The sequence below is a fragment of the Choristoneura fumiferana genome, chromosome 18 (assembly GCF_025370935.1).
Source record: "Choristoneura fumiferana chromosome 18, NRCan_CFum_1, whole genome shotgun sequence".
Lineage (NCBI taxonomy): Eukaryota > Metazoa > Arthropoda > Insecta > Lepidoptera > Tortricidae > Choristoneura > Choristoneura fumiferana.
The window spans coordinates 20,193,944-20,209,731 of NC_133489.1; the positions used below are offsets into that span (position 1 = coordinate 20,193,944).

Consider the following 15,788-nt stretch of genomic DNA (forward strand, 5'->3'; position numbering starts at 1 on the left):
CGATTTTGATGAAACATATCTAAGAAATATCGCTAGAAAGCCTGCTTTCAAATAAAAAAAACCGCATTCAAATCGGTCCACCCGTTTAAGAGCTACGGTGCCACAGACAGACACACACATACACACAATAGAGGTCAAACTTATAACCCCTCTTTTTGCGTCGGGGGTTAAAAAGTCACTCGCAATTTGGGTACTGGACGTTTACCGTGAAAATAAATTGCACGTCAAATTCCAAAGCCCGGCGAAGTTATGCAATAAATTTAACAAAAATCCATACTCCACGTCCTAAAGTCTATACATCGCAGCTATACGAGGTCTCTTCAGCTCTCTCTGGCACAGTTGGAGTGTAGGCACTCGCTGCAATCTAAGCAGTGTTTCCAGATAGATGCCTTACATTCTCCCTGACTTTTTCGGGATCCCCTCAAAAAGACTGGCTAGTACCACAATGCGGGACCTATCACGCTAAGAACGAGTATTAATTATCTCGATGTTTCGACCACATTGCAAAGGCCATGGTCACGGAGTAGAGTTAATAATGAAAATCACGAAAGTTTAAAACATTATAAGATTGGTTAGGTTATGTTATAGCTTAAATAGGTATTTGGGAAAAATGTTCCAAGGTTAATCTACTGCCAACAGATCTTTTTTTTAAGCATGTAGAGATTATCTGTCTTCGATGTTAGATAGATATGTTTTATTCACGTCATTACTTTCGCAATAATAGAGAATATATTTTTGTCGGTTTTTATTTTATAGTTTTTCTTCTCCCGGTGTATGTATTAGTCTAGATATGTACATTGCATAACAATACAAGTAAAGTCAACAAAAGCACGGTTAATATGGTCAGCAGTTGCATTGAATTTTCCCCAAAAAATTTCCTCAAAGCCCCAAATACCCATGTAATTCGGGGGATTTTTCCGTTATCTGGCCCAGTTCAGCTGGATCTAGGTCACAAGTTACGTAACCAAGGGCCCCTACCCCCCAAAGAGGGAGGGGGCTGATGCTCGCTTGCTTACCCGTGAATTGTCGTGTTTTGGTATAGGTTTGTTTGGAAAAATATTTGCGGATAATTATGCTGTAGGTATCGTAAAACATGATCCTGCTAATATTACGAATATAATGTTTGGATGTTTGTTACTCAATCACGTCTAAGCCGCTGAACCGAATTAGATGAAATTCGGTATACAGATAGTTTGAGTCCCAGGGAAGGATAAAGGATAGTTTTTATCCCGGAAAATTACATAGTTCCCGCGGGATAGCGACAAACGAATACTACGCGGACGGAGTCGCAGACAACAGGCTAGTTTGAAATGAAACTTAGTCATTGTATCATAAGTTCTACGTAAATTAGTCCCCGTGGGATAGCGATAAATGTTTTTTTACAGACGGATTCGCGGGCAAAAGATAGTTCAATGTACTTGGGTGTGATACCCAAAGAAGACAATGAAGAGTTTATTTTGTTGGTTTATGCTATGGCCAAGAACAACGAAAAGACATCTAAAACCTCTAAAAAAGTGATTGAAGACATTTACAAAATCCCTTTAGAAACAGAAGCTTAAAGATCATACAGTAATAAGGTGGATAGTATTGTACATCTTAATAAAAAGCAGTCGTAAGAAGTTGAGTCTTATAGTAGTGTAGTACTACGTTGAGTTGTTTTTATATTACCCTCGTGGATTTCATTGAAACTGAGATATGAATGAAACTCCTTAGGTAAGGACTTCTTATTGTTAAGTTAGCATTTTTATTCTTGAATCATTTAACTTTTTTCTAAAAAAGCATACTTACCTACATTTACCGACTACAAATTTAAATGAATAAATTGCGGACCTGATTTTGATAAAATTAAATGAGGATGAAAAAGAACAGCCGGAAAGATTGATTACGAATAGTCGAATTACGAACGTCCTTTTTCGGGTTCCGTAAACCTAAGAAACCCTTATAGTTTCGCCATGTCATGTTAGTTTACTGATTTTTATCGCTAGAAGGCGTTAGTATCGAGAGATCTGTTTGACACTTCAGTCTTGCTTGCGATTGGCACATTAGGTTAAAATTAAATGTCAAAGTTCTCAAACGAACCCAACGATACGCCGACGCGCAAGTTGTCTCCACGTGGTTTCTGGAATTTTACTATCAAGTTGCAAAAACTACAACCACCGTACAACGTCCCTCCCAAAGAGAGTTTACTTTGACACTGGCGAAATTGTCCTATTAATTAGGACAGCAAAAGCCATATTTTAAAAGAGAAGAAGAAGAAGATACGCCGACTAGCCAGTCACAGGAAACCTCAATAATATTAATTTGAAATTAGTACCTAGATAGTGTAATGCGCAAAACCTAGTGCTACCACAGCCTGTTATGCAACTCCCGATCGATAGAGGGGGGGGGGCGACCTTTGCCGACCACCGACCCACTGGCTGATTGCATAACTTCCAATTCGAAATTCAAATTCAAATCTTAGGAATCAAAAACATTTTATCGCTGCAAATATTTTGCATAAGTATTTTTACGTAGGGATAAACAATACGGCACCAGTTTTCAGTCGTAAAAACAAAAGTATGATGAATTGATGAATCACAAATCAAATCATTGACAATAATATATATAATTAGAAACTCTAAAACGGCTCCAACGATTTCGATGAAAATTGGTAGGTATGTTGGGGTTTTCGGGGATGAGAAAACGATCTAGCTTGGTCTTTTGTGTGGCAAAGCTCGGTCACTCAGGTACTAACTATAATTTTAGAATAGGAAATTCAACGCGAAGAAGAATCTATCAAATTTCAAAAATCAAAAGAAGTTATGGATTTAATTAAATAATTCGTGGAGGTAACCTTTTTTGTAAGTACCGTGTTTTCATTTGCGGGTAACAGTATTTTTTTTTATTCAAAGCATTATTTTTTCCCAAGAAATAGTTGGCAACCCTAAATCAACGTGGCGTGAAGGTGTCCTGTGCGCTGACGCAGATCGCATTGTTTGATTATCTCAATGATTAATTTTTAGCCTGCACTTATCACTAAGCTGAGAGCGGATCACTGGCTGTCAACATAGCGATCATATCTACGCAAACATTAGTCGTACAGATTTCTCGCTTTTCGAAGAAAATCATAAGCATCGGAACTGTTAGGTACTGAAAATTATCTGAACACAAAAGTATTGCTATTTGCGTAAAACTGACAATTAAATTGATAATAAATAATTAATGCTGCCCCCGGCTGTCCCTCTGTATAAATAAACAAATAGGTATCACGGAACTGCCATCAACTAACTTGAAATAAAAATATTGTTGGTGTGTGTGAGGATTTCAGTTATTTAATTACCACCTTGTATAATCATTATGTCTCAACAGTTTTAGTTGAAGAGATTAAAGAGGATTGTGTTGTGTTACAAGATTACAAGATTGTTGGCTTGTTTTTCGTCTAGCGAAGCAGTGACGACGACTGCGCCGCTGCCAAATGGGCTAGCCGTTTATTGCTGTGTGCGTTTCCATTACCATTGATAATAAAACCGGCATAAAGCTTAGAGCAACAGGAAGCCCGTGTTGCTCGAAGGCATCTTCTTCTCAATCGCTCCCTCATTGCTGAGGATCGTGACTCCGTTTCAGCTTGTCAACAACAATTCTCCATCGGTTACGATCAGCTGCCTGGTGGATTGCAGCGCTGATTGGTAGGTTGATCTGCTCTGAGATCTGATCAGACCATCGTCTTGGGCTCCGGCCTCTGGGTCTTTTACCCTCAACTTTTCCTGTGACCATCAGTCGTTCCATATTGCTAGCATCTCTGCGAGCAATGTGTCCAAATTATCGCATAACGCGCTGCAGGCAGGTGGTAGACAGACGCTGTTCACTCTCCATTTTTAGTCATAAAGCAAGTTCTAAGGCATAAAGGGATACATTTATGAAATCGACACTTGAAGTTCCATTTGAAGTGGTGAGTTGCGAGTACGGTAGTATCGAGAGTTAAAATATCATATTTAATGAAATAGGTAAACCCGCGGCTAACTCACGTCTTAAATCGAGTTTAGCTACTGTTTCAGGCTAATTCGTACCCTTCCTCTAGGAGCAACGCGACTCGGCGGCTGCTGCGGTTGCAACCCCTAAACACGTCGAGCTAAACTCGATTTAAGACGTAAGTTATCCGGGCCTATTCAATTAAATATGAGTCTCACTGTTAGTTTCACGTTCAAAGTTAAATCACCTTAGCTCGTGCCGTCCGTGGCCGTGGACACACGTGATTATGATGTTTACAGCGCTAGCATTTTGGACGGCATCTACAACTAAACAGAGATTTATCCCCGGCCTCGCCTAGCCCAGCTACACACTCGACTCCGATTTATAGATATTAGTATTACTAATTCAATTTTTACCTTGCTATGCTAATGTAGTAATCATCGGTGATTACTTTATACCTGATACATATGTCTTTTCGTCCAAAATTAAGACGAGTCTTTAACCCAATGTATGTTGCCAGTGAGTACATATGGATCCGAGACGTGAAGGTTCACTATAAGTATCTAGGGCTTATAATAAATAGGCTCAGAGTTGCTCAGCCAGCTATGGAGAGAGCTATGCTTGGGGTTTCTCTACGATATCGAATCAGAAATGAGGAGATACGTAAAAGAAGGTCGTTGAAGTTGCAATGGGCAGGCCATATAGCACGGAGAACAGATGGCCGTTGGGGCCGGAAAGTTCTGGAGTGGAGACCGCGGATTGGCAAGCGCAGCGTAGGACGTCCACCAACGAAATGAACGGATGACCTGGTTAAAACCGCGGGTTCACGGTGGATGCAGGCCGCTGCCAACCGAAGCGACTGGAGGTCTATGGGGGAGGCCTATGTCCAACAGTGGACGTCCTACGGCCCTACGGCTGACATGATGATGATGAATTCCTACGCTTCGCGGAGCTCCTATTCCGCGTGGCTGAGGCGCTTCACGCCTTGACGCAACTCTAACCTAACCTAAGCTATATTTATCCTAGTTTCCGACACAAACAGGTTAGGACCAGTTGCTTATACTTAAGTACCCAAAGGGTAAAAACGGAAACCCTATTACTAAGACCGCTATCCGACCGTCTGTCTGTCCGTCTGTCACCAGGCTGTATCTCATGAACCGTGATAGCTAAACAGCTGAAATTTTCACAGATTATGTATTTCTGTTGCCGCTCCATGCCGGGGGCTCCCATACAACAAACGTGTTTTTTTTGTTAATGTCTTATGTTGAACAGATAATGGTACGTAACGCGGAACCCTTCGTGCGCGAGACCGACTCGCACTTGGCCGGTTTTTAAGCCACTCGCTACTTAGACTAGTTAACTTTTAAATAAATATCGCGGGACACCAATAGACCTAGCCCCAAAATAAGCGAAGGTTGTGCTATGAATAGTATAGGCAATGGATAAACATACTTAAATAGATGGATGAGTTGTGACACATTTATGTGTCATAATGACCAGGATTCCCAATAATCCTATAATATCCTATGCCATCTTATCATTACGCTACTAATTAATTCTATCCTATTAACATTACCATCTGGGGCCAGTGGCAAATTCTTTTGATGGGACCCTGTAAGTAAAAATCGTCACGTTGTACTTAGTTTAATATTAAGTAATATAAAATACTCAGGTACAATGTTAAAAAAATATTTCTGAGCTCGCGGCCTCTTGGGCCGGGGCCCTCATGGGTCGGGGGCCCTCTTGGGTCGGGGGCCCGTGGCATTTTGCCAGCCCTGCCACCCTATATAGTTACGCCGCTGTATCCGCCATTTTCTTCTTGAAGTATCTACATTATATGCCACTCTTGGTATATCTTCGTGACAACAATGCTCTCTGTCACAATATTCACCGGCGCCGGCGCACCGCTGGTTCCTGCGACTAATCTTTAATCCACCGTGGACCGGCGCGAGGGTTGCTATATATGGACTGACCTTACCAACAAAAAGTTTCCAACTTTTTTTAAGTTTCCAACCCCCGAAATTGTCGCTTAAAAGTTAAATATCTCAAAAAAGGCTGAATTGATTTTAATAAAACATGTCAAAGAACTATCGCTAGAAACCCTGTTTTCAAATATAAAAACCGCATTCAAATCGGTTCACCCGTTTAAGAGCTACGGTGCCACAGACGGACAGACCGACACACAGACACACATAGCGGTCAAACTTATAACACCCCTCTTTTTGCGTCGATGGTTAATAAAAGCATAAGAAAATACCGACACTGAGAAAATTTTTGGTTTCGGAGAAAATTGGGAGTTGGGAAATGAAACTGTTGGAAAATGAAACAGTTGGCAAATGAAACATTTGGCAAACACTAATTCTGCAAAAAGGCAGAACTCGCAAAGAAATTATGTCCAGGAAAGTATGTTTGTCCGTCTTTCACGTCAAAACGGAGCGACGGATCGACGTCATTTTTGGCATAGAGATAATTTATGGGTCAGAGAGTGACATAGGCTACTTTTAATCTCGGAAAAAATGCCAGTTCCCGAGGGAACAGCGCGCAATAACCGAATTCCACGCGGGCGAAGTCGCGGGCAAAAGCTAGTCATGATGAAGCATGAAGCAGCAGCTAATAAGTTTTTTGTGCTGATTTTTTTGTTAGCGTTACTAGTAGTATGTATACCGCTTGATGGGTGAATTTAATTACATCCAATCACTTAAATGTTATAGTTATATTGTAACTAAAGGACAATGTTTACAGTTGTCCTTGGTGGGCGGGATGTTAAACCGTCACACAATTCTAAATTCTCATAGATTTTAATCCACTACTTAGTTCCCTTTGTTTACTTTAAGTTACATGAAATTTCTCAACAGATGGCGTTAGTGTGCACAATTCCTTTCTAATCACACGACTTCACTTCTGCATACAATTTTTAGTTTTTAAGTTCACCGCTAGATGTCGCTGTCCAGTGTCAGTCACCATTCTGCATCGCGCTGTTGAGATTTTTCCTGGTATAATGACCTTCCTTTAGAAAGTCAATGTTTTTTATTTAATATTACATGAGACCGGTGTATTAATAGGTCCAATTGGACTCCAAAAAAGCACAGCAGAATTTGGTCTCGTTTTACGCAAATGCAACGGCTCCATTTTATTTTACTACATTACATACAAACAAAAGTTAACTAAAGAAGTAACCCTTGGAGTGGCAAGCGTCCAGGTCCCGGCACACCCTTGTTTGGCAGGCGACCGGCTCCCGGCACGCTGTCAAAAACCCTTAAGTGGCAAGCGACCGGCTCCCGGTCCTGGGCGGGTGACGTATTTCACTAACAAATATAAACTGGCAGACCTATATCTCGCTTGCTTATTCTTGCAGAATGCGTTCATAAATAGACAAGGATGGCATTTATTAACGGCCGCGACAACACTACGGAAGAAATTTCGTTCTTATCGTTTACTCAACTTTCACTGTGTGGCCGCTGCCGTGCGCTGGTATTTTTGGAAACCTCGTATTATACTATTATTTGATATTGAAAGACTATAAAAGGGCTTTGTTTCGTAAATAAATTAATATTTTACGAAATAAATCAGTGTTTCCTACAGGTAATTGTTTTATTTTGTAATTATAGTTATTTAATACATGACTGAGAAAAATTTGGTTATCATAGTCGTGGGTTAAAAATGAAGTGTACTGATAAAATACTGACATCTCCCTAAAAGTCCTGACATACTAAATAAGAGAGATTTGGCGTAGCTTGAACGACGCACTTGAGTTTTAATTTAACAAAAAAAAATATGGATATATTTTGAAAGATAATTGTTTGATTGAATATTTATCTACTATCAGCTATCTTACGTTAATAATTTCATTAAACAAAACTGTATATAAACTGTAATAAATTCATTATTTCTAAAAACCTTAACACTTGCCAAGTCCGGCCGCTATCCTGGCAAAGGGTCAAAAATCCTGATACGTCAGTGCAAATCCTGCCGAACGGCAACCCTAGGCGCGAGAATTATGGCAATATCAGTCTCGAGGCCACTCCTGCGCAGTGCCGGATGTATTCAGACAGACTGGAGCTAAAATGCATGTAATTTCGTTGTGATTTTGCCTAGGGGTTTGACTGTGGATTTAATGTTTACTTTCATGATATAGCTCAGTTACGTGTTTATTTTTGTTAGAGCCAGTGGCGTATCCATAAAGCCCGTGGTAAATTATTAATGTAAATTCGCTCATGAATTAAAAAACTGACTTAATAGCTATAAACTCTGTCGTTGTTTAAATATTTTAACACAGTCACTTATGGTTTTAAAATCAGCGGGAAGGCTATTGTACTTGTAGGTACCTACCTACAATTTTACAATTCGGTTTCGCGTGCAATATGCTGAACTACCTACTTTTAGGGTTGTTGGTGCAATGGATCTAATTATATTTTTTCTGTGAGTGATATGATAAAACAAAAATATGTACCAAAATATGTTCAATCCCCTGCTCGCACTTCTGTTTTTTCGAAATTCATGTGCGAAATTACATTTGAACCACGAGCTTTACGGTGAAGGAAAACATCGTGAGGAAACCTGCACAAACCTGCAAAGCAATTCAATGGTGTGTGTGAAGTTTCCAATCCGCACTGGGCCCGCGTGGGAACTACAGCCCAAGCCCTCTCATTCTGAGAGGAGGCCTGTGCCCAGCAGTGGGACGTATATAGGCTGGGATGATGGACTTGAAGAATTAAAATTTCAACTGTCGATAGAATCATGTTGTCATACGCATACGTACATAATTATAATGTGTTATATTAAACTTAGTTATTACAATTAATTAATTGTTACAACTGGGTTGACCCGGTTATCTATAAGTTACGCATCATTACAAGGCAGAGGTCGACGCGATGACCCGCGCCGGACGCGGCGCACGCGCCGGTCAGACGAGCAATCACCGGCGTCTAGGGTTGCCAGGCGTCCGGATAAAGCCGGACATAGTTAGGCTTTTGTTATTCTTTTTACAATTGACCAGTGATAAGTTCATAAAAATAAAAATTATAATAACCGTAGACATTACAACTAATTTTTGTCATAAGTACCTATACTAAGACACAAAATACAAAACAACAAAACCCCTACAAAATCCCTACTTAATGTTATAATATAAATGCAAAAGTAGTTCACTGTCTGTCGGTCTGCCTGCCTGCTTAAACTACTGAACCGGTTAAGATGAAATTTGGTATAGAGTTTATAACTCTGGGAAGCACACAGGCTACCATTTATAACGAAAAAAAAGTTTTTTTTGACGCGTTCGAAGCTTCCGGCATAAGCTAGTCCTTAATAATGGGGCGTCCGGCCTTTTTGCCCAAAAGTCCGGCCAAACTGGCTGGTCCGTCCGGCTATTACGTTTGAGTACCTGGCAACTCTACCGGCGTCATAGAGTTGGCCATCATTCTGTTATAGGGCCCACAAACACTACGACAAACAAATCCTAAGATCAGACTGCACCATTCGACTGGTACTTTAGCAAATACGCGGACAAAGCAGTAAAAAAAATGTAGGGAAAAAATCATAGAAGTAAAGTAGGGGTAGTTTCTTTTTCTCGTCTTAACTTATAATGTAGTGTGGGGTATCGTTGGAAGGTCTTTTAAAATTATCACGGGGTTGTAGAAACGATTTTTCGATTAAGCGATTCGTTTGCGAAATAGGTACTGTAGGAACTAGGCTGTATACCGCTGGCAGGTGGTAAAACTGACCACCTGGCAGTTTAGATTGACAGCGGGTATTACATGCCGGAGAGCAGATTGCTCCCGATAGCCTAAGCTGCTGGTGCCATTTTATGTAAATCTATTTATAAGTGCTACCAAGTTCTAAAATAAAATATAATTAATTAATGATTGAAGATGCTATTTATTTCATAACAGTTTAAAGTCACGCGCGTTGATCCCCAGTACCTAAGCTCTTACCAAGTTACAGTCCCCACAGTACCTAGAAGTGCAAATTTTTGCTATTTTTGAAAAAATAGCATGAAGTTAAATATATCAAATTAACAAGGAAATCTATTACGACTATCGAAAATACAAACTGAAATATAGATGCACAGAAAAACCAGAAAAATAAGACCAGCGCTGGGAATCGAACCCAGGTCCTCGGCATTCCGTGCCGTGTGCTATACCGCTACACCACCGCTGGACAACGATACAGACACGAATTTCTCCTATGCACCTCATATCTCAGCTTGTGTTGTTTCTTATTGGGCCACTTAAGCAGCGACACTAGCGACATCTATGCCGTAGCCCTCATCGAGAAACTTTTCGGCACTCCATCGGAACTAACCGCTCACCCGGACAAGAGATATCGTTATTAAGCAATCAAATTAAGATTGGTTTTTTGGAATCTTTTTGTGTAAAATATATATATAATATATATTTCGATATAGGTTTTACGGGATGACCGTAAAAGTAACAAAAAATTTGGAATTGAAATAAAAAATACAAAAAGATTCCAAAAAACCAATCTATTACGACTAGGTTTGCTTGAGAATTATTAGTAGTTTAAAAGTAAAGAGCAGTCTAAGTTATGAAATAGGTAATACCTAAAACGGAAAATTACGTACAAAATAACAGAAAAACATTACTTTTTTTAATACGGATAGTATGAGTCAGGCATGAGTGTACCACTCGACGAGGCCGGATGCGGCAGGGGGCTAATCGTTTGACAGACTCGGTCGGAAGCCGTCAGGGCCTCACCAATTAACGTGCCTCTTTTGATTGGCCAAAATTTAAATGCACAATAAAAGGTAGCTATTACCCTCCGTAAGGCACTGTCTACCGCCAGCGAGGAAACGATTGGCTTATCGACTATTTTCTCGCTCAAGAAACGCACAAAAGATATAAGATCCTTGTGAGTAAAAGAGACACATGTATTAATAGTTGATCGCTGGCTGTTCACACTGTCGCGAGAACTCGCTCTTACATCTTTTGTCGCAGCGACAAGAGCTATAAAACTCGCTGAGCTATAGATACTCGCTCAGCGATGTCAGCTTGGCGGCCGCCCGCACGAGCTAGTCGAGTGGAGCGAGTAATCGCCCGTCGCACGCGAACACACGCTTACAGTCGAGCGACAAAACTACACTCGCTTCTCGCTGCTCGCCCACTCGTTTTCTAGTTACTCGCTCTACTCGCTTCTCGCTCATCGTCGGCGGTGAGACAAGTGCCTTAGGTGGCTGTGAATAGGTACAGTCACGAGCACCAATATCTGACACAACAAGCGTGCATAAATATCTGATACGACTCTTTTTCTAGGGCCGGAAGGACGTGTCAGATATTTTTGCACGCTCCGCTGTAGCAGATATTAACGCTGGTGACTGTACACGGGCTGCAGGGAATAAAGGCGCAAGTTTCTGTTAAGAGTAAGGTAGTATCTGTGAGTAAATAAGTAGTTATTTTTAGTCACTTTCGTTTATTTTCTACTGTTTTATGATGTGTACAGTCGAGTTTTTATACTTTTGAGCAAAATTGTTATCTAAAATATGTAAATACGACTCTATTGTTAACAACGTAGAAACGTGTTAAGATATTTTTGGTTAGAAATATAAGAAGTCGACTGTACATAAAGATAAAGTCAAAATCTTGCTAGATATATCTCTCTCATGTGTGATATCTTTTAATGCAATAGGCAGCTAGTTTATGCGATTGAAAGTTGTTATCAAATCAAATTAAAAATCATCAACACCCTCCGTAAGTGCTGTCCGCAAAGGGCTCTTCTTACCCGACTGCCCGAAGGAGGATTATGTTTTTATACGTCACTTTTTATACCTACTACTGTGTTTGTTTCCAACGAACGAATACCTACCTAAAAATAGCATCACCAACTGTTTTTTCAATGTTTTTGACCATTGTGATGGAAATAGATAATTAATGGAGTTCACGGTTTGGCCACGTGCCCTGAAACGCCTTGTTGCTTGTTATCAAGGTAACTAGAGCATTAAAAAACTCTTCTCGTTAAAATTGAAGAGGTAGCTTATATAATATTTTTTGTGGTTGAGTCGAGCAGCGTTTCAATCAGAGATGTGCGAGGATCTGTCGCGAGGAATGTGTTTTTCATGAACCAATAGGAACGCTTCATTTACCTCGCCTCGCTCCGCTCTGCCACAGTATAACAAGTTTCCCTACAGTACAGTAATCCAACGGAGACGTCTAGACAGAGCAATCGTGCGGGGCGTGAGGGGTGAGACGCGGGTGGCAGGAGCCCCAGCTGCATACTTCGCCGTTCTTAGTAGCTTGGGACAAGTCTTCTAGGGCTATCGCGTTTTTTTAACATTTCAATTTATAATAAAATTTATTATGGTGCATACGACATGTACTGTGAGTGCGTGCAAATCTTTATCTCGCATAAATAAGGAACTAAGATTTCATCTATTTATATAATTATATTTATTTATTTAATTTAAATTCAATAACAGGAACTTTAAGTCCGTTAAGTCTAGAAACCGAAAGTATTTGTCGATTACTAATCTATGAAAGTATATTTTGTAGAAAAAAAAGTTTTTATTTCAAAAAATAGTATAATTTTAATACTTCTTACCCCTAGTAAGTATGCCACCCCTAATTCATTTTGTTTTCTATAATTTTGCAATACCAATATGTACCGATACGTAAAAGACATCTACCTTCCAATTTCAAATTTGTGACAACCCTTCCTTACTTGCGTAAATACCTACCTATACAGGCTGCGCTGCGATATCGCTCAACTTCAAAGGCGTCGGCCTACTGTAGGGAAAATTTGTTATACTGTGGCTCTGCTGTTTGTACCAGAGCGGTGCTGTGTGAGGATAGGTAAATGAAGCATTTCTATTGGTTCATGAAAAACTCATTCTTCACAACAAACACATCCTTGCACATGTCTGGTGGGAACACAGGCAAGGGCCAAAGACACTAGTTCTCTTCTGTAGTTTACCTAATTTGTTTTAGTTTCTTACATTTTATATGAGGTGCTTTATAGCAGACGGGCACGCAGTCGGGATGAATCCATTATGGACGACTGGGAAAGGATCCAGATAGTGCCGGACTCTTACCGTATTTAAGAGCTTTGTGAAGTAAGTAGAGTTACAACATGGGATTGTTTTTAATAAACCCGTTCAGCATTACACTACCATAAGATACGAAGTAGCAGTGGCTGAACAATCGTATTATGACTATGGCTACATCCAAGGGCAAGAAACTAACGTTGCCCTACAAATTGTGAAAATACTTCATAAAAGCGTCTCAAACAAGAACCTTTTACACTGTTTTACCGCACAAAATCAATATACATAATTCTTGATCTTTTTTAGTGTCTTGGAGAAATTAACTTAATGGCTTAATGAATATTCCCTTAAATTAATGGAAATCATCACGCTGTAATATTACTTTCAAGTTTTATCTTATCAAAAACGTAGAGAGACCTAAAATATTGTGTTAATACTTACTGGTGATAGCTGATCGCGATTGCGATGTACCATAGCAGGAATACTATTATCCCTGATGTTTCTGGCATATTCTGGAAGCAAAGGACATACTATTGAAAAAGGCGGAATACCTATACTTAGGTAGGTACCTACTCATAATACGTGAGCTCCAGTGAAGAAGTGATCAAGTGAGGCCGGTAAATCTGCCCTTCACCGTGCAGCGCAGATTTTTATTTTGACATTCATAAGTGCTTGTTATAGCCTAAATTTAATAAAGATATTTTGACTTTGACTTTGAGCGCCGGCCCTAGGGCATAGCAAGAAGAGATCGCTCTAGCTAGGCAGTGGCGTAACCAAAGGCCCTGGGGCATAAAAATAAATTAGGGCCCCAACTATTTAAAATAGTTTGTTCCGTATTCGACGTATACTTACAGGATGGAAAGTTGAGATGGGGCAGCACGGACAGCTACTAGATCCCTTGCTGCTACGCGAAAATGCTCTTAGGAGACCTTTACTAACTTTTTGCGTGATGACAATCGACAATCACAGATCGCACGCACGCACGCACGCACACACACACACATTTTATACATATTTTTTCTCTCTTTCAAATAATTATATTGTGAAAATTTTCGTATTACCTTGTTAACATTAAGGGGCTGTTTCACCATCCATTGATTAGTGTTAACTGGCGGTTAGGTGTGATGCCGTCTCTATTTGTTTTGTTCGAATAGACGGAGACGGCATCACATTTAACCGTCGGTTAACGCTAATCAATGGATGGTGAAACAGCCCCTAAGTGTTCCAATACCAAACCACTGACCTTCATAACACAGGTTATCCTAGCATGAAGGGCAGAGGTCTTACCCGATGGCTCCTGACATGCCCATTTATTTAACTTAGTTTTATATACCTATTGTAAAATAGTAATAAGTGGCTTATTATTATGAAATAAATATTATTATTATTATTATAGGTACCTATGTTGCACTCCGACGCGTACCCACTTATATCTAAACTACGCTAAACAAACTGTAGGTAATAGTTGAGCTACGTAGAGACGCGCACTAGCTGAGGAGTACCTACAATGCTCGGTCTTGCTTTGTTGCTCACAATTCGGTCTTTACTTCTTATTTGGTATGAGGTTGTAAGTGTAGGTACCCCATGATCATATAAGTCCTTTACTATTACTAATTACTTCGTGTTTATTGCTCTGGTAGCATGGTGTACGGTTGTGTTGCTCTGAAGATGAGCTCTGTTTGAGTTCGAAACGCGTCAGTATAGTGTGGTGATGGTGATAGACTCTGGCCAACGAAAGCAGCAACACAAACCGCGGCAATTTAAAAAAAATGAGGCTGACAACACTTGGTACACTGATTAAACGATGTTGATACTTAGATATTTATTTAAATTTCCAGATGCATCAACATTCATAGTAATGTGTGAAAGTTGATGATGCACTTAAGAAGTCCGTTGGTAAATTTTATGACCTTTATCAGTGCCCATTTACGTACAGTCCAGACGCATTAATTTTTGGACCATTATGACCAGATTGGCATTGAATAAATCTTCTAGCATTTTAATTCTAACATAATCTTATAACTTTTTCTATTTTGAGGATGGTAGGAGGTTGAAAAAAATATATTTTATTTCTTACAGCAGAAGTATCAAAATTATCTAAGCCGGGCTAGAATGACAATATGACAATTTTGACAATCTCAAAAATGATACCAGATTAAAGTTTCGTAAAAAATGCGTGGACAGCTTTCGCTGGCCAGAGTCTAGATGGGTTCTGCATGAACACGCATATTTTGCATAAGCTTAGCTATCGTAAGGTCGCGGGTGAGCAAAGAAATTCGTCATAACAATAACAGACATGGCCATGGGGCTGTCCTTTAATTCAACGACGCGTGACGCCAGCAGGGCTACTACGAAACTCGAAACTCGAAGTTCGCATCGTACCGTCCCTCTCGCTCTCGTATTAAATAGTATAAGTGTCAGAGGGACCGCACGACACGAACTTCGAGTTTCGTAGTAGCCCTGCAGAGACTACAATTGTAGCCTTCTTACGCTTCATTTTGGGCGTGCTAATAACATACCAACCTAATACCTAAACCAAGTCAAACCAACCAAGTAGTTGAAGTTGAGCTACATAGTAACGTGGCGAGGCATACAGACCCGGCCTTGCTTTGTTGTTCGCAGAATTCTGTCTACTTTTTATTTGTCCTAAACCCGAACGTTCTTAATGTGAGACTAGTTATAGCTTACCTATTTATTAACCTTCGATTTACTTGGGCCGCGCTTTTCTGGGTGGTGGGTGCCTGTGCATTTTGTATGCTTCTTGTGTAGGTTATTAATGATTGCTACGGAAACATGATCAGGGTTCTGACAACTGGTTGGACCGTGGACTTATTGACACTAATAAAAG

At 40.0% G+C, this 15,788-nt stretch overlaps 1 protein-coding gene across 1 annotated transcript in view; it reads right to left on the reverse strand.

Annotated features, from left to right (window-relative positions):
- Positions 1-15,788, reverse strand: part of LOC141437833 (uncharacterized) — a 75,466-nt gene extending 59,678 nt beyond the window's left edge. Inside the window, exons 1-2 of the mRNA XM_074101361.1 lie at positions 15,629-15,788; positions 13,382-13,452 (exon numbers count right to left, since the gene is read on the reverse strand). Coding sequence (XP_073957462.1) covers positions 13,382-13,449 — 68 coding nt within the window. The 5' untranslated portion in view covers positions 13,450-13,452; positions 15,629-15,788. The remainder of the gene's footprint in view (positions 1-13,381; positions 13,453-15,628) is intronic.